Source organism: Triticum dicoccoides, chromosome 7A, assembly GCF_002162155.2.
Source record: "Triticum dicoccoides isolate Atlit2015 ecotype Zavitan chromosome 7A, WEW_v2.0, whole genome shotgun sequence".
Classification (NCBI taxonomy): Eukaryota; Viridiplantae; Streptophyta; class Magnoliopsida; order Poales; family Poaceae; genus Triticum; species Triticum dicoccoides.
The window spans coordinates 577,721,069-577,748,896 of NC_041392.1; the positions used below are offsets into that span (position 1 = coordinate 577,721,069).

The 27,828-nt window shown below is 44.5% G+C and overlaps 3 protein-coding genes and 1 pseudogene across 4 annotated transcripts; 3 read left to right on the forward strand and 1 right to left on the reverse strand.

Annotated features, from left to right (window-relative positions):
- The first annotated feature begins 5,402 nt into the window (after window positions 1-5,402).
- On the forward strand, window positions 5,403-8,832 carry LOC119328887 (something about silencing protein 10-like). Its single transcript, XM_037601887.1, has 2 exons — window positions 5,403-6,953; window positions 8,115-8,832. The coding sequence occupies exons 1-2, from the start codon at window positions 5,514-5,516 to the stop codon at window positions 8,640-8,642; spliced, it is 1,968 nt and encodes a 655-aa protein (XP_037457784.1). The 5' UTR covers window positions 5,403-5,513; the 3' UTR covers window positions 8,643-8,832.
- A 3,148-nt stretch (window positions 8,833-11,980) lies between these two features.
- LOC119330100 (amino acid transporter AVT6A-like) lies at window positions 11,981-15,469 on the reverse strand. Of its 2 annotated transcripts, none has more exons than XM_037603211.1 (6): window positions 15,316-15,469; window positions 14,143-14,580; window positions 13,449-13,601; window positions 13,155-13,358; window positions 12,608-13,073; window positions 11,981-12,518 (listed from the first exon to the last, which is right to left on the reverse strand). In XM_037603211.1, the coding sequence occupies exons 2-6, from the start codon at window positions 14,561-14,563 to the stop codon at window positions 12,386-12,388; spliced, it is 1,377 nt and encodes a 458-aa protein (XP_037459108.1). In that variant the 5' UTR covers window positions 14,564-14,580; window positions 15,316-15,469; the 3' UTR covers window positions 11,981-12,385. The 2 variants fall into 2 exon arrangements, with proteins under 2 accessions (XP_037459108.1, XP_037459109.1); XM_037603212.1 differs by lacking the exon at window positions 15,316-15,469 and adding an exon at window positions 15,197-15,291.
- Window positions 15,470-16,122: 653 nt separating this feature from the next.
- Window positions 16,123-17,556, forward strand: LOC119330101 (E3 ubiquitin-protein ligase RING1-like). The gene has a single exon (XM_037603213.1). It carries the CDS (start codon window positions 16,261-16,263, stop codon window positions 17,254-17,256), a length of 996 nt encoding a protein of 331 aa, XP_037459110.1. The 5' UTR covers window positions 16,123-16,260; the 3' UTR covers window positions 17,257-17,556.
- Window positions 17,557-25,015: 7,459 nt separating this feature from the next.
- Window positions 25,016-25,154, forward strand: LOC119334884 (annotated as a pseudogene).
- Window positions 25,155-27,828: the final 2,674 nt, after the last annotated feature.

Genomic DNA, 27,828 nt, shown 5'->3' on the forward strand with positions numbered 1-27,828 from the left:
TCTGGGCTCAAGGCACCAACAGCGCCGCCAAACGCACGAGCCAGACTCCCACAATTGCTTAGCAGCCAAATTCGCATTGGAGCACATCGCCTTGGTTGGGAAAGAAGCCAGAGAATGAAACGCGGGGATGGAGGGGGGAGGTGGGAGAGGCCTTGTCACCACCACATAATAGTCGGCGGTGTGACAAGAGAGGCATGGAGGGGTATGGGGGCGGCCGGTGTAATCCTAGTCCACGGAGTCGCCCTGGAGGGGATGATGCGAGGATTGGGGGGCACTTATGTAGGGGGTCACATTTCATGCTCACAATCAGCACAAGCTCATGTCGAGGATCACATCCAATGTTGTGGCACCCAACCCTCTCCTCCTACATGTCTCCTGCACCCACCCCATGTGTGTCGCCACACCACACTGCATACTATGATTGCTTCCTCTATGAGGTAGCCATTGTTTCTTTGATAGTTAGATTGCAATCAAAATCAAGTGGCTAGCTCTTACCTCGTAGCCAAACCTTACTTAACAAGTTTGAAGTTTTCTATCAGTCGTAAGGGGGAACCACGTCCCCACCACTTGTTGTCTTGTTGTATTACCTAAAAAGCTTGGCGAGCCATCGAATACATAGCACAGTTGAGAGCTACAAAAGGGAGGGGGGATAGGCCACATGTTAGACAGACGATATAACACAATTCCGCAAGGCCGCAATGCCCTCCTTAACCTGATTGCTATGAAACTATTGAATTCATGCTTCACCCAGTTGCTCCAAAAATCCGAACTGATGTAGAGAGGTAGGAAATATATGTCAATACTCCCCCTCACATCTAGGCTATTCTGTTCCTTAGACGTGAGATCGATGTAGGCAGTGGAATCTTTTTTTAATAATGTGATGCTAAAGTCTTGATCTCAAGACCTATTTGGCTTTGATACCATACCGAACTCATACTCCAGCCAGTTGCTCCTAAAGTCTAAACGGATGAGATACCCGGGCAATATATTTCAACATGAACCTATAGTTCCACGGGCTGTTGTCCGTAACCTCACGATAAAAGCAAGGCCTCCACAATGCACAACCTGGAGTTGAACACCAAGTCATTGCAAGCTTTCCAAATGTGCTAGAGGATAATGCTTCTCACAGCATCCCACGCCCCCGCGACGACCTTGACGGAGGGAGGAGACGCAAGTAGAGCAGTGGTAGAAGAAATAGACATGGCAAGCCCCAATCACCCGCTAGGCCGCCGCCGCCACCGAACACAGGAGGAATAGGTGATCCTCGTCCTTGATATTGCCACACCTTTCATGGAGGGTTGAGGGGGAGTAATTCTCGTGGTGCAAGTTCTTCCAGGTGCTGAGCCGATCTGACACTAGAAGCAGTACAAAGATTGTGAGCTTGTTGCGAAGGCGCGCCCTTCAAATCATGCTAGCCCACGTGGACTCCACGCCATGGGAAGAAGTGCACCTCCCCCACTCGCCATAGAGCGAGCATCGATAGTCCTACACTAGCGCTGCCAATTATCTACTCATCGACCCGGTCTTTTTGTTTGCGTGCTCGTCCGCCGTTTCAGCGAGACAACGTTCAGTAGTTTCTGTCATTCGTTAGTTATTTTTGTTTTATTACCTTTAATTAAAAAAATTAAATGAAATATGTTTCAATTTAATTTTAAAATCGTCCATCGCGCATTTAAAAATGGTTCATGCAGTGCACAATTTTAAAAAAATGCATGTGTCATTAAAAATTATGACATTTAAAAACTGTTCATGCATTTCAAAAAAATATTTTCGTAATTTCGAAAAAATATATAAAAGTAAAAGTGTTATTGGAATTTTGAAAAATGTTTTGTTCAATTCAAAAAGTGCCAGTGACAATTGGAAAAATTGTTCATGCATTTCAAAAATATGTCCGTGACATTTTCATAGAATATTTATAAAATGTAAAAATTGTCACAAAATTTTATACAATGTTTTGCACCATTAAAATTCCAACTCTTAACAAATGTCTTGCACTAAAAAAATAGTCATGTTATTTATGAAAATGTCCAGTGTGTGTTCACAAAATGTTCAACGAGTATTAAAAAATGCTCAGTGGTTTGACAAAATGTTCAAAGTACATTTAAAAAAAATGTTCAATGCGTATTTGGAAAATATTTAACTTATACTTGAAAAATGGTTAATGTGTTTTTGAAAAGGTCTACATGTGTTAGGGAAAAAATTGAAAGAAAACCCAAAAAACATTGAAAGCCGATATAAAAATACATAGAAGACAAAAAAATAAAAACACACATGGAAGCTTCTAAAACTGATCCGGTCAATAGATACTTCCCGAAATTGCTCCAGGAAGCTACAATGTGGGGCTTGCTCATTAGCTGAGCGCCAAAGACGAGAAGAGGGGATGTCTTACAGTAAGTGAGACATAACCATCGCGGTCTGAGCGTCACACTGTGCTTGGTATTAGGGACAGTGAGAGACACATTGTGCCAGGCATGAACGGTACAAAGAGAGGGCATGCCCAGGAAATAAGTAACTCTAACGGTGCTAGTATTTACCCGTGAAACATCTACCATCCATTCTCTATATTGGGATTCATGCTAGCATTGTAGGTATAACACAAAGTTGGAGAGAGTAATACAAATGTATGTGTCAGCTTGTGTCAGCGTTCCCCGCCAAAAAAAGAACTAATGTCAGCGTCTGTTGGCTCATAAATATGTGTAAGATGGGTAGGAGGCAGCTTATTCCATCTTATTCTAGGAGAGAGAGTCAAATAGTGGAGAGAAGGACCATTGCACCATGTAAAAGATGGGTACTTTATTTTGTTGTCATATATTGAATGATCGATATATTTAGAACAAAATCTCCATTTTTTGAAGCTTTATACATATTTGTATTTAGCGAGTAGACCTTTGAAACAATATCAATCTTGGATGTATTTGGATTATTTTCCATTTCATTGTTTCACATTTGTGAAATATCAAATATCACATATTTTCACATTGACGTGTGTCTCATATATATGAAAAGTTGATTTCACTCATTTTGAAATTGATTTTAGTCAATGCAAAAAACTAAGTTCAATTATTTCAAAATATGATTTAAACCATTTAGAAAAATCTCAGTTCAAAAAACAATTTCACTCGTTTCATAAAACAAATTTCTCTTTTTTTAAAAAAATATTTTAAATAATTTGTTTAACATTTAAATAACTAGTTTCAAAATTTTGAAATAACAAGTTTCACGTATTTCACACTTAAATTAACTACTCGTCGGCCCGGTCTTTTTGTTTGCGTCTGTTGGCTCGTCCGGTGGCCAGCTCAGTAGTAAATACGTTAGTTCCCTTCATTCGTTGGTTTTTTTGTTTTACTGATATCACCCATTTCAAAAAACTAAAAAAATTCACACGTTTCAAAAATAGATTTTACTCATTTTGAAAAAAATGATTTGAAAAACTAATCAGCTTCATATTTTTTCAATAACTACTTTGCATTTTTGAGATAACAAGTTTCACATTTTGCACACTGAAATATGTTTCATATGTATGAAAAACAGATTTCACTCATTTCAAAAAAATTGGTTTCACTCAAATAAAAAATCTTGGTTTACTTAGTTCAGAAAACTATATTCAAAAGTTGAAATTTGAACATATTTGAAATGTATTCATATGTTCCATATATATTTCAGTTTCTAGGTGGAGTTAATGGCCAGACTTCATATTTTCCATATATGCTTCTTTTCCTCCCCTTAAATGTCTCACTCCCGAGGGAAAAGTAATAAACAAAATGATTTGCAATCTATTGCTTTTATCAGTCATTAGTAATAGCATTAGAGTGATATCCTTGGAACATCCAAGATTATCCAATTTTAACAATGGTGGAAATGAGTGTAAAAATACACTCATGAGCACACATGGGGATGGAGCTACTGCTTCTATGGTATCCCCCATTAGTGAAATTGCTTTTTATGGTCTACTCCTTGCAAAGTGATTCACCATCTCTCGTGGTGACAAGTGACACACTCCATGTGCAACAATTCTCGCAACGGTGGGATTTTCTTCCCATGCATGGGAGGCGCGGGGGTGTTTGTCTGTTCTTTTTTTTTAGATTCTTTTTTCGAGAATATTTTATCTCTTGAACTGTGCGTCCAAATCACGAACTGTTTTCGCTGTTATATTTTTCGTGTCGATTTCTCCGAAACTAGATCCCATGGTTGATAGTTTCGATGAAATTATGTTGGGCAAATATATGCTTCCAACTAGAAATAACTTGAGCTTCCAAACCGTATGAACCCGTACTACCAAGTAAACTAACTTGTGCTTCACTTTTGGGTGAAGCACAAAAGAATAATTGTCTTTCATGTTTTTTTTGAAAATATAGAAGCACAAAACCTAAAAAAAATGGAACAAAAAAATACCAAAAGAATTGGAAACAAAAAAATTGTAAACACGAGAGACAAAAAATGGATAAAAACTAGAAATTGAAAAATGAGAACTTAAAGAAAAAAGAATACAAAAACTAAAGAAAAAAGAATAGAGAAACTAAAGAAAAAAGTAAACAGAAAACCGCGAAAGTACAAAAGCACAATTTGTGCTTCACATGGAAGCACAAACATGCTTCACTCATTTTGGAAAGCATAATTTTACTTCATGTAGAAGCACACGTGTGCTTCCGCATGAAGCACAACTGCGCTTTAGTTGATTTCTTGAAAAGTGAAAAGCACAGATGTGCTTCAACTATGCTTCTCGAACAGTGAAAAAGTACATGTGTGTTGCCAAAAAAAAAAAGAAAAGCATAAAAGTGCTTTAGGTTTCTGTTTTTTTCGTTTATGTTTTTTGTTTCTGTTTTATTTTGTTTTTTGGTTTTCATCATTTTCCAATTTTTGGTTTGTTTTTTGTTTCTGTTTTCCGGTTCTCTTTTATTTTTTAAAAAAGTTTGTCCAAACCTATTAACATGAGATTTAGTTTCGAAGGCCTCCGCGAGAAACACAATGGTGAAAATTGTTCGTGATTTGGACGCACAACTTAAGAGATAAAACATTTTAAAAAGAATGAAAATAAAAAGCACAGCCTTGCAAAAAAAGAAAATAAAAGCACAAAACCTCTAGCTTGCAACAAGTTTCACACATGTAGTGCGCTACATGTCACCATGAAAGAAGGTGGAAGTGACTTTTACCAGGGGTACCCCTCTAACCAGTGATTTCTGATTTCGGAAGAGAAATCCTAGACAGCCTGCCAAATGCAGAATAAATAATGATTACTCCAGGCCGTTTGCCTTGAGCTCGTGGGCTCTTGGCGCTAACTGCAAACGAAACATGTTGATTTCTAGGCCTAGTTAACTACCGAAGGCCCAGCCCAATAACGACCCACGGCATGCCAATCCCACATCGCTTCATCTCACTGCTCACATCGCACAGTCCGCACCGCTTCCATCATCTCCCTCCTTCCACAGCTAAAACCCTAACCCCTGAACCAGCCTCCGCCGCCGCACGCCCCTTCCACCCACCCCGAGCCCCCGATACTCCGGCGGCCGCCCGACATGGGGAAGAGGCCGAGGTCGACGCGGCCGCCGCCCGCGGCGGGCCTCCACAAGTCCAAGCGGGCCAGCGAGGCGGCGGCGGCGGCGGCGATCTCCGACTCCGACGACGACGAGATCGACGCCTTCCACAAGCAGCGGGACGTCATCCCCCTCGACGTCGACGACTCGAGGGACTCGGAGGAGGATGCTCTGGTGATGCCCATCTACGACGTCGAGGGCGTTTCCGACGACGAGAGCGATGACAGCGAAGGCGGCGAGGACGGCGACGAAAGCGAAGATGGCAGCGAAGGAGCCAAGGACGGCGACGCGCACTCAGGTGATGTTGAGGTATGGGACAAATCATATACTGCAAAAATCAAGAGGGCGCAGAAGGCAGCCAAAGAGGCTGCCGGGGATGATGGCAGCGCGGAAGAAGATGAGGAGCCGGAGGATGATCCAAAGAACTGGGGCACAGGGAAGAAAACATACTATGATGATCATGAGCAAGATGCTGATGATGTTGAGTTTGATGAGCTAAGGAGGTTGCAGGCAGATAATAAGCTGTCGATGAAAGATTTCGGATTGGAAGATGATGAAAGTGATGAAGAGGGTAATAAGCCCTCAAAGGCGTCCGACTATCAGGTGAAGCTTGGTGATGAGGCATCCCCTCTTGAAAGCTACACGAAGCTGAGAGAAGACTTTGCTGTCCTGTCAAGAGACGAGAAGATGGATGTAGTGTACAGCTCAGCTCCTGAACTGGTTGGGTTACTGGCTGATTTGAACGAGGCCCATGAACAGCTGAAGGCAATAGGACCAGTCACCCCTGAGTTGGCAGTTGGGCAAGGCAAGAATAAGGGTAAAATGCAGCCATTGGAGGTGAAGCGAGCTTGTCTGTTGGCTCATTGTCAAGCCATTACCTTCTACCTCCTTATGAGAGCAGAGGGACTGTCTGTGCAGGATCATCCTGTAATTGCTCGGCTGGTAGAGACCAAGAATATGGTACAAAAGCTGGCAAATATAAATATTCTGAGCCAAGACGGGGACACTGAAGACCATTTTATGCATGATAGCAGCACCCTTGATGAGGTGAATAAGGCAGTCGCTCTAGAGAATGAGGGAAGAACTCGCAATTTACTAGCTCTGGACAAGGTTAAACAGGGTGCTGAAGTAGCCGAATTGAAAAAGAATAAGCCTTCTAAGGGGCACCATGAAATTGCAAGCAAGGATGAGTATATGGGCTTGCAAAGCAAGGAAATGTTGAAAAGAAGAGCAATCCTTGAGGAGGGGTTGAAGCAAAAAGGTCTGTGTAAGTCAAAGCCAAAGTTGTCAAAAACCATGGCAACCAATAGTAGGAAAAACCTGCAGACATTGGATGACTTTGATGATGAAGTGCAGAAAAATAGTCAAGTCGTCAAACCTACAAAGCTCCTGGTTAATGCAGCTGGCTCAGTTAGAAACAAGGTATGGGATAGTTTCATGCAGGTTTCTTATCGTTGTTGGTTTACCTTCATATCTAGCTATTTTTAACTTGTGCAAAATCTAAATATCTTGTGATAATGATCTGTACCTATTTGGCTCAAGTGTTTTATGCATGTGGTGAAAAATTCCAAGTTTGTAACTGAAAAACTACACGAACAAATATACATACTGTCATGTAGGGCCAAAATTTCAATGCCATATGTTTCTTACTGTGGATTCTTGATAGTATTCAGCTGAAACATCCTGGTTTCTTACATTTCTAGTTTTCTACCTTATTCTATGATTTTCAACATTCCACATTCCTTTTGTTGCCAGTATGCCTAGTATTAGGCGAGTTTGTAATATAATCGTATTGATAGAAACCTTAATTGAAACTGCATCCTTATACCCAGCTATGTTGAGATATATCAACCAGCACATACTATACATGATTTGAAACATCATTATATCCAAAAATGTTTGTGAAATTTGAGGATTATTAGGTGATTTTGGAGCTCTGCTGTCATGGTTTACATATCGATCCTGAGGTTTCTCGATATGTCTAGAGTTCAATAGGACTTTGCTTGCATTGCAAAAGTGAATTGGAATTTTGATAATACTTTGACATGGCATTTTGTTGCTAGCTGTGAATATGAGAAGAATAACCATTGTTAGTAACATAGCAATGATGAATTGTGCTACACTCAGGGACACTAGCTACACTTGCCTTCCAGCTTTAAAAACTCTGGCATCACATTGGCACACTCCTATCATATTTGCTTTGATAACATGCACTAGTCAACAATGCTGGTCAATTTGTTTTGTCAAAAATGTTGCGTCATGCTTGAATCTTGCTGCTTTGTTAGTGTTTGTAATCTTAACATTATGCTGTTCCAGAACAGCCTTTGTGCTATTATGTGTCATGTTAACAGAATATATCTGCCATCAAGTGCATATAATTGTTTTTCTTAGCGAGGCAAACCTCGTTACTCTTGTCCTATCAAAGATATCGTCTGAAATACTCGATGAATTTATAATTGCTGATTATTGCTCATCTACAAAACTAAATCCATACTTTTAACATGTGCTTGTGCTTTGTGTATCGGTTGTTGCAATGGCTGTATCTATTCCTAACCCTTTTTTCTCTTCTGGCCATCATTTCAGCTTGTTTCTGGTGATGATGACATTCCAAAGCGAGATGAGATTGGTGAAAGACGCCGAAAGCATGAACTACGTGTTCTTGCTCGTATAGGAACCAATTCACGTGAAGATGATGAGTTGCCAGAAGATGGTGATCATACTGAAGAGAAGCTCAGCCAATCCAGCGAGGAAGATGGCGATGATCATGAATCTTCAGGGTCTGAAGATGAATTCTACAAAGATATCAAGAGGCAGAGGACCGAAAAGCGCCTGGGCAAAGAACAGAGCACCCCTGCTACTGAGCTGGAGGAAGAAAGCGAAGGAGATGGCAAGAGGAAGATTTCGCGGCAGATCGAGAAGAACCGAGGGCTGACACGCTCCAGAAACAAGAATCTCAAGAATCCACGGAAGAAATACAGGATTAAGAGTGATAAACAGAGTAAAAGGAGGCAAGGTCAAGTGCGCAGCGCGAAGAAGCCCTCGGGTCCCTACGGAGGTGAACTGTCTGGCATCAATGCAAACGTCAGCCGTAGTGTCAGGTTCAAGAGTTGATAGCATCGGCCTTATCGTGAATGTACGCAAATTTTGTTTGGTTTGGTTTAGTTCGTGTGGGGCATGAAATTTTCGTTTGATGGTCATTTGTGTTCGTAGTAGTAAACAGTTTCGGTGGAAAGAAAACAGCATGTTTGCATTATTTAAGATTATAAAATTACAACCACTCTGGTGGTTGCTCTATCTGCCTGCAGATGTTGGATGTGTTTGATGGGAATTAGAAGCAGAAAGATGCTTCTATTACATAATGTTGCTGTGCTCAAAACAGTCAGGACTCAATATATGGAATTCAAAGGGATTCCATATGATTTTGGAGCAGTTGGATCCTTAGGAATTTTGATTCGCTGGACTGGAATCCTTAGGTACAAATGCCCTAAGCGGCACCGATCAAAAGGCACTTGAAGGCTCTACATCGAACGATGGAAGCGGCACCGCTTTCCCAGGGCACAGCACCACACGTCGACGAAGGAGGACGCGCAGCCCAAAAAAGAAAAGAGGCCCGAACACGTGGACAGCCACAGTATAACGCCTAGAAGAGTAAGTCAACGGGCCAGGCTGGCCCACGCGCGCTCAATATTATCGCTAGCTGCACCAACAGAGTAGATACGCACGTTGAGAAAATTTTCATCGACAACGTAGGGCCACCAGGTAAATTTACACGCCAGTATCCCAAATTAATACACGCGTCACCAACCAACATGCTGAGAAGTTGATTTCACCCAAGTGGGTAAACGTGAGCGCAAAAACATCCCCGGATATAGGGGCTTGGGTATTTTTCATGGAATTCATTTGCACTCTATTTTGAAAGAAAATTTCTATCCACTCAAACCTTTTGATAGAATTTCTTTGTTTTTCTTGTACTATCAAACACTCGTCCATTCATGTATTCGCCGGAGTAGTAAATTTCATAATCCTATACAGGATACAAGGGATCCTGCAAATCAAAGAGGACCTCGAACTAATAAGTAGGAGAATAATTATATATGTCAACGTAAGACAGAAAACCTGAAATCAACATTGTCACTCAAGACTGCCATGGAAGCATGGACATTGTCATTCTAGTTGGAATATTTGGAATCAGAGAAATGGGAAACATTTCAAAAAATGAAGTGCCTGCAGTCAACACATGGAAATACCTTCTCAAGCAATACCTTATTCTCCTTGGTCAGAGAGTCAAACACAAGAATCGCAGACACCTTGGAGAGTTGGATTAACACTCGTCTAGGATGATCGCGTTGTAGTTTCGCCTTACAAACTCTGAACCTCCTGTTTCCTAGAACAGGCATTGGATGATCTCCTTTCCTTTTTATTTCTTCGTCTTGTTTTTCTTTTTGTTCCTCCCCCTGCATGTACATACTTACTCTTTTAATCTATAGAAAATACCATAGAACCACTGTTCTACGGTCCTTGCCTCCTTGGCGTCAACCCTCCCCCTTCCCCCCACCCGAACCAGAAGCTGGTTGTTTGTTTACCCTGTTGTTGGACAGCTGTAGGAGCTGTGGGTATTATGAAATGTCAATAAAGTCCATGAGTGCCGAGTATGATGTTTATATGCATATTAAAGTGCAAGTTGGCTGTTTTGACTCGATAAAGTGAGAATCAGCAATTTTTTAACCATATATGAAATATTTTCTAGAAATGTAATGATTGTAGAAACATATTATCCGAAATATGCATATGAAACATAACATCCAAAATAAGCACGGACCATCATAATCTTGCATACTAAACATATGATCCAAAATAAGTGTGGCAGCTCGGGACTCACCAAATTGGCAGCTTCAGGCTGGATATGCATGCTAGTTCATTTCCAGGAAGCGATTCTAGCCAGCTAAGGTAAGAATCTGCGAGTTAATTTTAGATTCTGATTTTGTGAGGCCTAGAATCTGAGAATCACTAGCTGTGGCTCAGACAAAGGTCACCTAAGTGCTGTACACCTAAAAAAGTAAGTGTTGTAGATTGGTGTGGAGAAGCTTTTAAACAATTCAAAATGAGCTTGTCAAGTACGTACATTACAAAAGATCACTATTATAGTAAACATCATTGACAGTGTGATCCCTCGGTGACTTGATCTCTGGATAACCCCGGTTTGACAGCCTGAACTTGTGGCTCTAAACCTGCCACCTGCGATAAATTTATCGTATCCGTACTATGATTGAATCATCGTCATGCAAAGAATTTCCTGCCATTCAAACTCTCATCTTGATAGGTCAGTGTATTAGTCATAAACTAGGAGCACATCAATCATGCATTAGTTTTCTAGGAGTTCCCTACTACTAATTTGCTACTTGGGCACAGCTTGTTAATGACTGGAAGATAAGCCTATCACAATTAGTCATTGTACTCATTGGCTGACAAGGATACTATGAATGCTGACAAAACACTTTCAGAAAAAAAGAACAATTCACAAGAGCTTGTCAAGTACAGAACAAAATATCACTATTAAAGTAAACATCAACGACAGCTTAATTCCTTGGTGACTTGATCTCTGACAGCCCGAACTTGTGGCTCTAAACCCGCCATCCGCGATAAATAAATTTACTACATCCATACTATGATTGAATCATCGTCATGTGAAGAATTTCCTCCCATTAAAACTCTCCTCTTGACACCTCTCAGTGTCATAAATAAACTAGGAACTCATCATCACGCATTAGGTTCCTAAGAGTTCTAGTACTAATTTGCTAGTCAGGCACAACTTGTTATTGACTGAAAGATAAGCCTATCGCAATTAGTGATTCCAGGATTTTGTCATTGTACTCATTGGCTGGCCTGGATACTAAGAATCCTGACAAAACAAACTCTTTCAGAAGGAAATAAAAATAACAATGTTTCTTTCATGGGGACCTCATCTTGGCAGTTTATTTGGAGCATACCTGGGCCTGTAGCGTCCAGTTGGTTTTCCTGAATATATTGGTCACCTGGCCTTTCAAGATGCAGAAAGATTCAGCTCAGGAGCTAGGTGTCTCTTGTCTCTTGGCCACAGCAGAAGGCAAAAACCACTGATGTGATGAATCTCTTTTCTAACTCTGTACAGTTCTACCTTTATCATCCATTGACAATATAAAATCATGCAGTTGGAAGACAATCTGTGTACAGGGACATACTTGTAGACCACCTGTACGAAGAGGTGTTTCTGAATTTCACTTCCCATATTTTACACATCATAGGTGACCATGCTACTTTTGAGCATCATTGGCAGTGAAGACATTACTCTTAACATCATTGGAAATCAATGTAGTTGGGCTCCACTATGCGGAGAACAATGGAACAGAGTTCAACAGTTCATGCAAAAAATTGCATGTAATTTATCAAATCTACAGGTTCCCTCAGAAGAATGGTAACAATGGCAACTTCATTTTTATTCGGATCCTCGAGTTTAGGTTCAAACCAAACATATTTAACTCAACTCAATGTACATTATTCTAGAGCAAGCTTTCTGCAGCAATGCTTTTTTTTCTGTCTGGGGTGGGCACATATATTTCGCGCCAAAAAAAGAACATACATATATTGCAAGTGGCTCAATTCGACATTGAGCCAGCTTATGTACACAAGACCTGACAATTTCAACCATCTAATTCTTCCATGTGACAGGTCTCAATGCTGAGTTGCTGACCAAAGAAATCATCTTTCTTCACAGCATCCCAGCAAACCATCTTCCTTCAAAGCCACTGAATTTTGTAATATGAAACTGCGTTTCCTGCATCAGTGACGCTCTTCCTTTGAACTTTGAAGCCTGAATTTCAGGCCACCTCTTTCCTACGGAAGATGTTCATTGCATCACTGTATAGGGCAACAGAGTTTGAGACAACAGCAAGCACGATCATGGTTACAGCCAATATCTTGTCACGCTTGGTTGCGATTCCATAAGGATCCCTTGGAAAAAAAGAACGAGTTTATGTGTTAATACGGGAGTGCTTAGCAAATAGGGAATATATAGCCAATCAGAAGCATTATTTAGGTACCTTAATATGACCATGGCAGGAAAGATAAAACCAATCAAAACGGCAGCTGTGGCGCCAGTAAACTGGAATGCATCCCAAATGCTTGGTATGAAGATGGCAGCAGTATAAATAACCACGAGGAGTGAGATGGTTATGATTGTAAATCTCTTATTGTCATAAGAAATGTGCCTTGACGTGGGAAAGAGTAGACCATCCAAGTTGAGCCTAAGGGCAAAGAAGACGATGGGGAAGACAAGCATAACGTGCGCAGCATAGCTCACTCTGACTACGTCATTGAAGACAGAGCTGAAAGGAATGCCAAGATTTGAATCAAAGTTGGCGAGCACATCATCCAGTGTACCATCTCCAAAGAGAAGATAAGCAAAGAAACTTGTGGCAATGTAAACACTGGAGCAAAGGGCCAGTGATGTTCGCACAATTGGTTTGGTTTGTGTTTTATCCTCAAGCTCATTGTCAATGCTGTGAACTGTGGAATCATGAAAAACATTCATTTAGAATCGACATAACTGAATAATGGCAAGAATAGCTGGGCACTGAAATTGCATACCATTATAGTGGCAGATATATGCAGTGACAAGGACAGGGACAGCTGTAAAAAGCTTCCAGACAGAACTAAGATCATCTATTTCTGGAAAAAGCTTGGGCATTGCTACAGTTCCATTGATGACTTTGATTATGGCAATCCCAGCAGTAATAACAACAAAAACCACAGCGAGAGCAACTGATAGGGCAGATGTGTAGCTCAGTGAATCTGTAGGAAATGACAAGATTCAAGATTAATATCATGCAGCAACCATGGTGAAAAGTAGTTATTTCATAGTTTGCACAGATGAACACGTACCCAATCGTTTAAAGCTCACCAATGGAGCAAACACGAAAAGAGTTGTCACAAGAAGAACAATGGCACGAGAATTCCACAAATGTGCTCCAAACCAGCCCTCCAATATGCCACGATGATGAACACCGCCTGACGATGTTCCAGATAATACATCACCTATCAAAATTTCAATAACCACCGTCAATCGCAGTTCATGCAAATAGAACTGTTCATTTTAAGTATTAAGGTACAAGATGTTACTTGAAGATAAGAAGCTGACTTCTAACTAACTCAAGTTCAACCTGGTATATTATGTTTTTACTAAATTGCTCAAAATGACGACTTATTTCTTCAGAGAGGGAGCTAGGGTTCCATTTGCCATTTGATAGTATGAAACTTGATAAAGTACTTATCAGGAGCTCATGGATGAGAATTGTCTTGAAAGTAATGTACTGAAGAAACCCAAGTTCAATCAGCTAAGCAATAAACTTATATGCTCTAAGTAAAAAAATCAAAAACATCTTGGAATTATTCGTGACTCGTCTTAAAACACAGGCCCTGAAGTGTGCCATTAGTGGAATAGAAGGATTAAAAGATACTCTGGTGGAGCATTGGATTATCCATAACAAGCCCGCTTGGTGAATTTAAGTTGCATCACAAAATGTTCGAAAGTAACACATAGAACAGGAAGGAGAAGTATTGAGCTTAGATGAAGTACCAATTATAATCATGTAAACAATCATCACACCGATGTTGTTTATAACCACAGAGGCCTGCAGCGCAATCCTCCCCCATTGTCCATATGCCTCACCCATCAGCCACCCATACGACGTGATCTTTCCTTGGTGGCTGCACCTGATAAGCATGTCTATGGATGCCTCTGTGAGCAGTGCCACAAAGATGATCATCAGAAGGCCAGGGATGAGGCCCAGCATCTTGATGCTGGCTGGCAAGGCCATGATTCCAGCACCAACGATGGTGGTCGAGAGATTGAAAACTGCGCCGGAGAACGAAGCTCCATTAAACTCATGGAACCCCTCCTCCTCCACCTTGACCGGAAGAAGCGGCGTAGTCTCATCTCGTATTTCATTGCGCGCCGTCTGCTGGTTCGTGTCTGCTGATCCATTCCCGACACCCATTTTTCTCTTTCACTCTCCTGAAAGGAAAGGATTTGAGTCAATGATATAGCGCAATAGGCTATTTGATTTGACCAAAACCAGTAGCTTTGTGTTTTCTCTCGATACTTCTTATGGTGAGATCCAGTTTGTTATAAAATTTAGACACACTTAATTTGATCTCCATCTCTTGTGTATTTAATTTAATCTTCAAATAAATGAAGGATGCCTTGTTTAATGCAAATTCCGAAACAAGACAATTTTGATAGCTAGCATTCAGAAGACAAAAGTCATAGTAGTTCAGAGTATACAGACCAAAGCATCCTACAGGGCTACAGCAACATACAATTACGGAACCAAAGGGCCAGGTGATGAACTTAAGGACCATGATTCACTAATAAGTAACAATATAAAGTTCAATCCAATGGTATCCTGCAGATGAGGCAAATCACATGGCGAAATGACATCCAAACTATATGACCCAAGCACAACAAAGTCAGCTAAACCTTTTTTGTTTCCAACACAATCCGGCCCGACAGACAAACACAACATTCGATTAAAAGTTCCTACATAATCAAAGAAATGCAGTACATGCCCAACTAGCTCAGACATCCATCAACTGCCGTAAAAGCAACATTCTTTTCCACCGCAGCTCACCCCCACTGAAGCCATCATCATCACACATCCACAACAAGAACAGATGCAGTTTTCTCCATACCAGGCAAGAATCCTGACCAAGAACTGACGGCAAGGGAAAAGGGAGAAAAGGGCGTTACCTTTCCAACCGAAGTCTCTCCGGGATCCGGAAGCCAGAAGAGCAGCAGACGCGACCAGAGCCAGACAAAAGCAGAGAAGAACTTGTGGACTGCGGAGGGAGGAGGGCCGCCTCTCTCTGAGCCACCAGGCAGTCCAGCCAGCCTCGTTTTATAGCGACGAGGAGACGCGGAGCTGCCTCCAGTTAAGGCCAATCAATCAGCGCATCCATCCAAACCTCTCGCTGTCACCCGCTACAGGTCCCCTCCCTCGCCCGCCCACGAGTGGATGGATCCCGTCGACGTCGGCGGGAATAATAAATCCGATCCGGGATCCCGTCCCTGTCTCGTGCTCCTCGGAATCTTGCGGGCGGGCCGGCGAGGTGGTGCCGGGCGATTGGATTTGCGGGGAGTTTCGCCCGTGCCGGTCGCTCGTGTCTGGCGTGCGGGGTTCCTCCTGCCGGCCCCGCCGATGGGAATGGCGGGTGGAAGACGGCCGGCGGTGTGGCCGCTGCCCGGAGCCTCGCATTTCCGGTGGCAACAGGCGCGACAGCGCCAGCCGAACCAACAGCGTCTTTGTTTAGTAAATGAATAAAAGGTGATGTATTTAGATATATTTTATTTCTAGATACATTCTTTTTTGTTCATTTTGATGACAAGTATTTTCGGACGGAAGGAGTACAACACACGTGTTCTCTGCTAAAAAGACGACCAAGAGTATGGCTACGTATTGTCAACGTGAAAACGTATTCTGGAGAGGGCGAAAGCGCATTGGAAACGTATTATGGGGTGACGGCGTGAGGGACGGACGGACGGACGGAGTGGGTGGGTGGCCCGGCCCAGTTGCCCACCTACCAGAGACGGAGACGCGACGCCTCCACACGACGCGTCCCGAGCCGGACCACCCCACCCCACCGCACCCGCACCTCAATTCCCCTCCCGACCCCCTCCTCCTCCGCCGCCGCCGCCATGGCGGGGCTCGCCGACGAGTTCTTCCTCGGCATCGACGAGGACGGGCCGGGGTCGCTCGGGGAGCCCTCCTACCTCTCCTTCTCCGACGCCTTCGAGGAGGAGGAGCACCACTTCACCCACTCCGACATCTCCCCCAACTTCGACATCGAATCTCAAACCCTAACCCCCGCCCCGGGCTCCCCCTTCTCCTTCGACTCCGACCACGACCTCGACCTGGACCTCAGCCTCGGCCTCGGCCGCCTCTCGCCGTCCTTCCTCCGGATGCGCAGCCCCTCCCTGGCCCGCTCCCCGCCCTTCTGGGACTGCCTCGAGGAGGACCTCGCCGACGACCTCGCGGACGGCCTCGAGTGGGAGGAGATCGCCGACGCCGCCGACGCCGACGCCGGAGACGCCTCCGTCCCTGGGGGCGGCGGTGGGGGCGGGGCGGGAGGAGGAGGCGGAGGGGGCGACGCCGATGCCGACGTGTTCGGCTTCCTCAGCGAGCGGGAGATCCTGGGCGTCATGGAGGGGATCGACAGCGGGGAGGACGAGTCCATGTTCTCCGACGAGCCGCCCTTTGATTTCGGCGACGAGGGCCCGGAGCTCGACGACATATTCCGGAGCGTCGGCTGGGAGGTGCTGCCGGTGCCGTTGGATGAAGACGAGTTCGAGGTGCTGCCGGGGCATATGGCGGACGTGACGGTGGGGGGCGCGCCACCTGCGGCTCGGGCAGCGGTGGAGCGGCTCCAGGTGGTGGCGATCAGTGGGGAGGAGGCCGCACAGGGATGCGCTGTGTGCAAGGACGGGATCGTGCAGGGGGAGCTCGCCACGCGGCTGCCGTGTGCACACTTCTACCATGGGGCGTGCATTGGGCCATGGCTCGCCATACGCAACTCATGCCCGGTGTGCCGTTACGAGCTGCCCACTGATGACCCTGACTATGAGCAGCGGCGGGCCAGGCGGCGTTCTGCTGGTGGCTCCACAGCACAGTTGGGCACACCTATGCAGATGTGAGCATGGGTTCCTTGGTGGCATCTCTTGGTTGCAATTCCATCCAAGTTATGTGAGAAACCTCACACTCTTGACTTGCTCAGTTAGGATGCTTGGAGGTTGCTAGGGCCATACTTCTTTGGTTTTTAAGTGTCGATTGATGTAGCGGTTCTGAACTTCTGATTGGGACTTGATTGGTAAGAACAATTGTTAGAGCTTCTGTATATATGTCGTGCTGCTTCAATAACACAGAAAACCAATTCACTCACTCGATGCTTGTTTTATTCGTATTGTTTGTGACAAATCAATTAGTATTTTCTTCTACTGGAATACTGCTTTTCTTATTGCATCAGTTACCGGCATCGTGATATCATAAACACCATTGTAGAAGACTCTTTTGTACTACAAATCTCAATCTGGTATGCTTTAATCAAACCTTAGTGTTGCTCTTCTGTACTTGGATGTAATTTCTTTGTGGTGATGCTACTGATGTGAGCTTCTCTGCTGCACTACAAGTACTGTAGGTTTTAATTAGCACACAATACCAGTTTGCTGGAAGTTAAAATGAGAAACCTCACTCGGTGACTGATCAGTTAGGATACTTCGAGGTCACTAGTCGTACTATTTGGTTTGAAGTGTTGATGTAACTGTTCCGATTGGGAGTTGAATGGTAAGAATAACTGTTAGTGCTTCTGCATATATGTCATGCTGCTTCAGTAATACAGAGAAGTTTCTTAGTCACCGAAATCTTGTCTAATTTGTATTGGTTGTGGCAGAACTTTCTTCTACTGGCCTACTGCTTTGCTTACTGCATGATTTACTGCCATCATAGTTACAGAAATATCTTTATAGATGTTAGCATGCTACTCTCTGTACCAAGACTGCCCTGTACTAGAAATTTCAATCTAGTTTTCTTTAATTAGACCTGTGAGTTACTTTTCTGTACTGGGAGTATAGTAGTATATATCATTTCTGTAAGGTGAGCTTCTCTGCTGCACTGTAAGTACTGTGGTCCTTTAACTAGCACACAATACCAACTGGTGGTGTTTAGCAGTACCAAACAAGCAATCAAAGTTCCGTTACGTTTGGAGTGGTTGGTACTCCCTCCGTAAAGAAATATAAGAGCGTTTAGATCACTAGGCCGGTAGATCGTTGTGCTTGTGCTGAAAGTCAACATGGCCCTTCCAAAAATGGAAGAGTTGGTTACCGATTCTTATTTACTCGTTTATATTCGGCAATAGATAAGTCGTCAAAGTTCTGTTACATCTGGGAAGCAAAGTACAGTTAGATCCATGTGCAGGGAACATGCTGGAGAAACCATCTTTTATCAGAATATATGGGATGAAGCGTACCTTAGTTGCTTATTGGATATATGAAAACGACGACACGGCATGGCAGTTGCTTGGAAAAAATTTATCTTGGCACTCGCTAGTTATTCATTGAGACCAGCAAGTGCTTCTATGTTCATTTATTTGCCATGCTATTTTCTTCAGGCTACTGTGCGGTGTTCATAGTGTGCGTCTTAAGTGGAAAACTGAAAGGGGAGGTTACCTGACCAATCACAGTGAACCATCGGATTTTTCAATTCGTTTTGCAAGATTTTTTGATGTAGACGGCACTCCATAATTTCCATGGTTTGACTGGTTGTCCAATTCTTGTTACCATAACCGGTTATCGAATTGTTTCTAATAAGTGTTACTGCACTTGCTCTTGTTCCCAGTCTTGTTCTCTTGAGCTAAAATCCGAAGCTGGCCATATTGGGCTGACGATATTTTCCGAAATCGCCTTGCGATCCGTGGTCTTTGCTGAACACGGCTAACACGCGTCTGCTGCAAGTTCGGCCTGGAACAGCTTATGGCCAATTTTCCGTTCCTGGTTCAGAAATACTGCCAGTTTTTGTTGCCCTGTTCAGGGTGGCATGGATGCAAACTTGCCGTCCTTCCATTGTGTTGATGCATTTCAAGGTTTCAGTCCTTTATCCTGTGTTGTGATTCTTGGTTCAGGCAGGCTACAGAATGCATCGGTGCCCAGGTAAGGCCTAAACTCTTATGCACACATGATGCCGGTCTGATCGCTGGTGTTTCGCACGTGGAGATAGAAGTGGCGCACGCTGATCGCTTAGTGCTGATGCCCCTAACAACTGAAGGTTGGCACTTTGACATGCCGCCGCCATCTTGTCCTGAACGGAGGAGGTGTCTGACGCGCAACATCTTCTGAATCTCTCTTGGACACTGGTTACTCTTCCTGTTGACCGGATGGAGCGACTAGATGGTCTATGGCGAGTTGGCTGCCGGTGTGCGGCGGCTGGCCGGCGTTTGACGTCGCTGTCGCCGGCAGCGGGACAACACCAAGGCCACCATCGATCATTCGACAGTGGGACTGTAGGAGCGTCACTCAAGAAAGATCGATGTTGCAGCCAACGAAGTTAACTTATACGGAGTAGTGGTTCACTGAAGCAGGAGTGAGCAATTTCAAGAGCCCGATCGATGAAAACACAATCCAGCTACATAATATTCACACGCCCGGTAATTAATCTCCTCATGGTTATGGCATATATCATCGTCCTGGTGTATACTACGGTCGCGATCGCATGTGTTACGTACGTCGGATCCTACGGCGTTCTTGCGGCGGCGGCCTCGTCGCCGGCGTCTCGATCGTCGGCCTCCTCCTCGGCGGCGAGCCTCCCCCGCAGGCGGCGCAGCTCCTCCCGGAGCCGCGCGTTGTCCCGGGCCACCTGCGCGTGCCTGGCCTCGGCGCGGTTGAGCTCCACGACGAGCCGCTGGTTGGCGGCCCGCAGCTCCGCGGCGCACGCCGACAGCTCGTCCAGCTGCCTCCGCCGCCGCATCCGCGACCGCCGCGCCGACTCGCGGTTCGACGCCAGCCGCCTCGCCTTCCTCGTCTCGCTCACGGCGTCGGCGACGTGGCTCAGGCCGCTGCCGCACGACGGCGGGCCGCGGCCATTGTCGCCAGCCCCGCCGCTGCCGCCGACCAACCACCCGTCGACGAGGTCCACGTCGACGTCGTGCGGGTGCGGCGGCAGGTAGGACGTCGGGAGGCCGACGAAACCGGCCGACTGGTACGCCAGCGCGGCGAGCTCTTGCTGCATGGCCGGCGCCGCCGCGAACTCGCAGATCACAGTGCTCCTGCTGCTGCTACGGAGGTTGCTATGTATACAGAAGGCCACTCTCTCACTCTCCGGCGTCGTCGAATGGATGGAGGGAAGGAGGAAAAGGCTGCGAGCTGCCGCTTTAAACCGCGCGCGAAAAGGGAGAGCCCACCCACTGGCATGCACCGCCGATGCGGTCAGCAAGCTTTGCCCCTTTCGGAGCCCCATCGCCATTGCGTCTGCGCTTTGATATTACCTATCCCGATGGTTTTTCTGGGATCCGTCGCTGTCCGCGGTCCGGTTGCGGTAATTTGCCAGCAGCATAGAGATGATAGATCGTCGTCGTCGTCAAGATAGGCTTAGTTTCTCCTTGTTTCGGAAACGTTCTTCCCGTGCGGTGTCGACCGGGAGAAGTCGCCGCGCTTCCTCTTTTGCTGGGAGAATTTTGCCAAGGCTGGCTGCATTGAATCGTAGATCACCAATTCACCATCGAGAGGCGTCGTTTTCTTGGCGGTTGTATAGGTTAAACCGTGGAGTCTGAACATCTTGCATTGTTAGTTTCCGTTACTGAGTTGGCTGGCTGTGGAGTATAGACTAGAAACAATTCCTTACTTAATACTATCTTAAATTTCGTTTCCTTATTTGACACTGAAAAACTTTTTCTTCCTTATGTAACAATGAGTTTAAATTTTATGCCTTTTATAACACTTTTGTCTATTTTGAGCCTAAATGACAACTGAAAAGATCCTTTTGCCCCTCATGTGGTATGTGTGTGTGCGGGGCAATAACACACGCACGCAACATCAGTGCGAGGGCAGTAGCACACACAACACACACACAGCAGCACGCACACACGCAGCACATACACACACACACACACGCAACACACTCACAGGTAGCAGCACACACGCACGCATCAACAACAACACACACACACGCAGCAACACACACAGCGAAGTAATATACATCCAGTATTGTAGTAAGTTCTTTCAAAATTATATCATACATGATTTTCTCCTTCATAAACTCCGCCAGACCAGAAAAATATTCCTGCCTCCGCCACTGCACGCACCACGCATGCACACAACAGCATGCATGTACACACGCAGTAGCAAACTCACACACAGCAGCACACGCGCGCGTGCACACACACACACATATGCAGCAGTAGCACATACATACGCGCACACAAACACACGCAACATCACAGGCACGCGCACACAAACATACCACATGAGGGCAAAATGGTCATTTCAGGTGTCATTTAGGCTTAAAATGGACATAAGTGTTATAAAAGGCATAAAATTTAGACTCCTTGTTAGATAGGGAACAAATTATTTGTCAATGTCAAATAGGGCATAAATTTTAGACACGGTGTTAAATAAGGAATTCTCTCGTATATACTAGGATTTTTTTTCCTCCTATAAATATACTCGGTGTGCAGAAACGGAGGGTCTTCAGCCAAACTTTTCTGTTGTCGTGGCGAAGTGGCAACGCGATGGAACTGCCATTTAGGCCTTTTTTCTTTGCGCATACAAGATATTGGGACGATAAGAGCACTGTATAGTGACGCCACACAGTACTTAGTATAAACAAGGCCAGATGCCAGGACACCAGCCGCTGTTTGGCCATCACTTGGACTTGGGTGCGTGATGCAGCGTTAGAGGTTTATGGTACTGTTTGGGCAGTCCCGCCTCGTGTAGAGAGACCTTGTTAGTCAGTGCTCTTGATCTAATGCCTTCCGGTTAGGTCCATAGAGAGCTTGGCTTTATCTACAACCTCAAGAAAATATGGTGCCGGTTTATGCGGATATCTTGATCTTAATACAAATCTTAGCTTCGACCTTCGACTATATAAATATAAGTCTATAATAACTGATGGCTGACGGTCCCACTCGCAAGATACTACTCCTTTCAATCCAAAACAAGTGTCATGGCTTAAACCGGGACATTTATTTTGGATCAGAGGGAGTACTATATGACATGCGCAGTAGCATGCACATATTTCCTGCGCGTTTGCTAATTTTAGGATCGGTCAGTCAAATTCTTAGAGTAAAGAGGTAGCACACAAGGCTGAAAATAGGTAGGTTGTGCTACTGATAAGGCTTACTTTGCCTGTTCAAGGCAGTACAACATAATATCTTTGTATACATGTCATTAGGTTTTAACTAGGTCCCCTAGCTAGGGTTGCTTAGTTCATGCTTATCACAAGCTCTTGTTTGCTTACCTACTAATGCCATTAGCTGCTATACTTTAAAAAATAAATCCAGCCTGGTGTGTCACATTCTAGGAGCGAAGACAATTGGGCATGCCTAAAGCAGAAACTCGTGGAGGAACAAAAAGGTATATGGGGTAGTCAAGATATGCCTAAAGCAAGAGGTTGCTAATCAGACGGCAATAATTGTTTGTGGCGACTCTTGTTGACCATCAGCTTTTGGAACACCAACCTGTCTTCTCTCTTAATTAATTTATTTACTTAACAAAGGTAAGCACTACATGTTCATGGCCTTAGCCACACTTGGCTTTGGTGCCATAAGCAGCAAATGGCTTATGGCCTTTTGCTTTCTAGCAGAAAGGTGTGCCGGTTTTTAGATAGGTCGGACACACAAATTAATGTGCACTTCTCATTGAGAAAAACATGACTTCATGAGTTTCTGATTTATATGTTTCTTGGTCGGTCTGGCATGAGATAAAACTGCAACATTAAAGCATTTTGCGTGAGGAAAACATGAAACTTTTTCTCTTACTCTAATAACCAGCGCGACTCTCGAATTGTCACGCAAATGTGTAGGCCTGTAATCTGAAAACGCAGAAGGAGAAATCAAGAAACGGTCAGTGCTAATAAACTTCTCCTATCGTAGTTGAGAAACCTTTCAATTATAAAAACAGAGGAGATATGGCGTGACTTCTTTTATCATCCACAATTGTTAGTGGCTTCAACTTTCAGTCCACCCATCGTTCCCTGTTACGTGTGCAAGATCAGCACACCAAATGTGGGAACGTCATCTCTTGCCAAAGCAAAGCAAACACATCACATCGATGGCAGGATTAACAATGGTTTTGCGCCTCAGATTACTAATTAGGGAAATTTAAAATCATATTGACCTATCAATGATTGCGCGATAGGCAATCCGGTTATAGCATAACACGATAAGCGTAGCGACCGAAGGATTCGATTTTACAAGGTAAAGAAGGCCATATCTAAAGAAGGCCATATCTTGCACGGATTATAAGAAGAAAAAAGGCATTGCATACGTTATAGTGCTTTATGTTTAACTAAAGTCCAAAGCAGCATAATACACTTGCACGGCGATGCTTACTTCACTGGGGAAAAAGACTTTGAAGAAATGAAACCACCAAGTGTACGATAGATATCAGAAAATATCTGGTGGAAATACTATATGAAAACCAAACAAAATTGTATATATATAAATTCTTAAAATATAGTACAACCTCTATACACTAATATATGGCATTTTGCAGTTTAATTTAAACTGCAAAAACGTCTTACATTACTTTATTGAGGGAGTAGGATGGATGTTGGTCTATGGACACTTGAATTTCAAATTCACAGTCAAATTCAACTCTGGTGTGGTTATTGATGGTGTTGGAAACACACTCAACCTGATCACGAATATCAATCATTGCATGCAATCGAAGGACAAGTACGAATTTAGTATGTGCAATTTGAATTCACGGATATAAGATGAAGTACTTGATTAACAAAGTGAGGTCCAAATGACGCGTAGTACATGAGGTCATGTTGTCCCTCGTCTCTATGGCAAAGGGTAGCAATCTCTAAAACTCAATCAAACAAAACTCACACCCTAATTCAATACCCTAAGGGAGGTATTTAAGCGGGGTCAATGGGGGAATTCAGCCAACCCACGAAGGAGGGAGGGGTCGGATATGTTAAATGATAGGCTTGTAGAAATTATATAGGCTAGTATTTTGTGACATGTTGTCACGTACTGTACGTACACGTACATGTAATCTTGGGTGCGGCAGGTTGTTAGCTAGGATAAGTTTATCTTTGTATAGCTTGGAGTAGAGGCCAAGCCTAGTAACAACATGCGCATCTCATCTTGTAATCTGACATCTCTATATAACACGTACGCGTCCCTGCCGAACAGCATATGCTTCCACAATTCTCTTTCTTCCATGGTAATCAGAGCAATCCTCGAGCTCATCCATGGCGACGTTTTCAAGTTCCTTCCTCTCATCGCCATTCGCTCACGCTGCCACAGAGAAGCTTACCAAGGGCAACCAAGCCCTGTGGCGAGCGACCGTGCTCTCCGCCATCCGGGGAGCCCAGATGGCGAAGTACCTCGACGTTGAGCAGCAGCTGCCGCCCATGCGGATCGACGTGGCCTCCGCTGACGGCAAGACCACGGCGAAAGTGTCGAACCCTGACTTCCAAACCTGGTATGCGCAAGACCAACAAGTCTTCTCCTATCTCCTGATGACTCTTCCTCGTGAGATAGCCATCCAGGTTGCATCCTGTCATACCTCAGCGGAGCTCTGGAACACGGTCAAAGGGATGCTTGCATCTCGCACTCGATCGCAGACCGCCAACGTTCGCATCGCCCTCGCCAACCTGCAGAAGGGCAACCTTTCCATCACCGACTATGTCGGGAAAGTCAGAACGCTCACCGACGAGCTGATCGCCGCGGGGAAGAGGGTGGATGAGGAAGACATTGTCTCCCACATCCTCGCCGGACTCGATGAAGATTTCGATCCGATGGTTTCTGCTATGTGCTCCAGGGTGGAGCCGGTCACTGCAGCTGAGCTTTTCTCGCAGCTGCTCAGCTTCGAGACGAGGCTGAATCTTCGTGGCGGCGGGTCTCAGTCCTCCGCCAACATCGCCACCCGAGGCCGCAAGCAAGGGGCGGAGGTGGTGACCGCGGCCGCAGACAAGCTGGCAATGGTGGTGACCGCGGCGGCCGTGGCTATTCCAGGCCAGGAGGTCGTGGCGGTGGTGGTCATGGCGGCAACAATGGAGGCAGCAGCGGAGGCAACTACAACAACCATGCCTCTGCTCCTTGGGTGCAGTGTCAGATCTGCGGGAAGATGGGCCATCCGGCATGGAAGTGCTTGAAACGGTATGATGAGTCCTACCAAGGCGTGGAGGAGAAATCGGCCAATATTGCAGCCCCGCAGTATGGCGTAGACACCAACTGGTACCTTGATAGTGGTGCTACTGATCATATCACAGGCAACCTGGAGAAGCTGACCGTACGTGATCGCTACAACGGCAATGAACAGATACATACTGCAAGCAGGTTAGGTATGGATATTAAACATATTGGTCGTTCAGCAATTCATACCCTAGATCGTGATCTCTACTTAAACAATATCCTTCATGTACCCGAAGCAAATAAAAGTCTCATCTTTGCTAGTCGTCTTGCCATTGACAACAACTCCTTTGTTGAAATTCACCCTTATTCTTTTTCTGTTAAGGATCGGGGAACGAGGAAGGTACTACTTCAAGACAAGGGTAGGAGACGTCTCTAACCGATTAGGCACACGAGCACCGACGTCAAGAAGCAAGTGCTAAGTGCTACCAAGCTATCTCCGAATAGGTGGCACCGACGTCTAGGGCATCCTTCTTCTGTTATTGTTAGCAAAGTCATTAGTCAAAATAATCTGTCGTGTGCCAGTTATTTCAATAAAGAGTCTGTATGTGACGCATGCCAAAAGGGCAAAAGTCACCAACTTCCTTATCCAAATTCAATAAGTGAATCAAAATTTCCTTTAGAGCTTGTGTTCTCTAATGTTTGGGGTCCTGCTGTGGAAACAGTAGGAAGAAAGCAATATTATGTGAGTTTCATAGATGATTTCAGTAAATTTACATGGATCTATCTTATCAAACACAAGTCCGAGGTGTTTCAAAAGTTTCATGATTTGCAGAAACTTGTAGAGCGACAATTTGATCGCAAAATTCTTGCTCTCCAAACGGATTGGGGAGGGGAGTATGTTAAACTCAACTCCTTCTTTACCAAAATAGGTATATCTCACCATGTCTCTTGTCCTCATGCGCACCAACAGAATGGTTCAGCTGAAAGGAAACATCGTCATATAATTGAAGTAGGTTTCTCTCTTCTTGCTCAAGCTTCTATGCCCCTGAAGTTTTGGGATGAAGCTTTCATTGTCGCAACCTACTTGATAAATCGGATTTCAATGTTTTTTAAACTTATTTGAACTCCGGACTTCTTTTGTGTTCAGTATGCAGCATTCAAAGCGACGTCATAAATTTCCAATATGTTCTGACATCATTTGTTGTTTTTCGGTCATTTACCTCATTGTTTAGAGAGCTAAATGACCGTGAAATTAAAAATCACTACAAAATGAACTCTGAAAATGTTGAAACTTGGCATGGTATCATCATTTCACCCGCATAGCATGTGCGAAAGAGTAGAGAGGGTCACGGCAAAAACTGGACGCACTTCGTGTACAAACTGGACAAACTCTATCGGAGTATCAGGGTTTCGGATGAGAACTCATCTGTTACACGGGCACTTCAATGCTTTCTAAACTTATTTGAACTCTGGACTTTTTTTGTGTTCAGTATGCAATATTCAAAGCAACGTCATCAATTTCCAACATGTTCTGACATCATTTGTTGTTTTTTGGTCATTTACCTAATTGTTTAGAGAGCTAAATGACCGTGAAATTGAAAATCACTACAAAATGAATTCTGAAAATGTTGAAACTTGCAATGGTATTATCATTTCGGAGTATCAGAGTAGGGAGGGTCACAAAAAAACTACTCAAAAATAAATAGAAGAAAATAAATAAAGTAGAAAAGAATAAAACTATAAAAAAATTACTCAAAAATAAATAGAAGAAAATAAATAATGCAGAAAAGAAAAAAACTATATAAAAAATTACTCAAAAATAAATTAAAGAAAATAAATAATGCAGAAAAATAAAAAACTATATAAAAAATTTGTTGGGGCGCTGCCCAGTGGGCCTGCCACACCTAGGGTGTGCAAATGCAGGCCCAGAAGGGCCAGCAGACTCACAGGGCAGCGCGCCCTAGTTAGGCCCAGAAGACAGATATATAGAGAAGCTCGAAGGAGCAGCCGCGGCTGGGTTTATAAACCACTGCGGCTGCCCTTCGCTCGGCGAGGTGGGACTAAACATTGTGCACCGCCCGTGGCAGCGCACAACCATTAGTACCGGTTGGTGGCTCCAACCGGTACTAATGATTGGGCCTTTAGTACCGGTTCGTGGCACGAACTGGTACTAAAGGGGCTATTTCCCGCCCCTTGGCCTAGCGAAAATTGGCCTTTAGTACCGGTTGGTGGCTCCAACCGGTACTAAAGACCCCTCTTATATATATGGCACTTACGAAAATATTAGTTTCATCGACCACCACTTCTTCTCAATCCAACTTCTTTGCCGCGTCCGACGCCCATCGCGCGCCGCCCTCGCCGCCCCCGCCGCCCGTCGTCGCCGTCACCCCCGCCACCCGTTGTCGCCATCACC

Excerpts from the sequence above, each read along its gene's own strand:
- LOC119328887 (XM_037601887.1), top strand. The coding sequence starts at position 5,514 with ATGGGGAAGAGGCCGAGGTCGACGCGGCCGCCGCCCGCGGCGGGCCTC. Across the intron at positions 6,954-8,114 it reads CTGGCTCAGTTAGAAACAAG|CTTGTTTCTGGTGATGATGA; the intron begins GTATGGGATAGT and ends CCATCATTTCAG.
- LOC119330100 (XM_037603211.1), bottom strand. The coding sequence starts at position 14,563 with ATGGGTGTCGGGAATGGATCAGCAGACACGAACCAGCAGACGGCGCGC. Across the intron at positions 13,602-14,142 it reads TGTTTACATGATTATAATTG|GTGATGTATTATCTGGAACA; the intron begins GTACTTCATCTA and ends AAATTTTGATAG. Across the intron at positions 13,074-13,154 it reads ATATATCTGCCACTATAATG|TTCACAGCATTGACAATGAG; the intron begins GTATGCAATTTC and ends ATGATTCCACAG.
- LOC119330101 (XM_037603213.1), top strand. The coding sequence starts at position 16,261 with ATGGCGGGGCTCGCCGACGAGTTCTTCCTCGGCATCGACGAGGACGGG.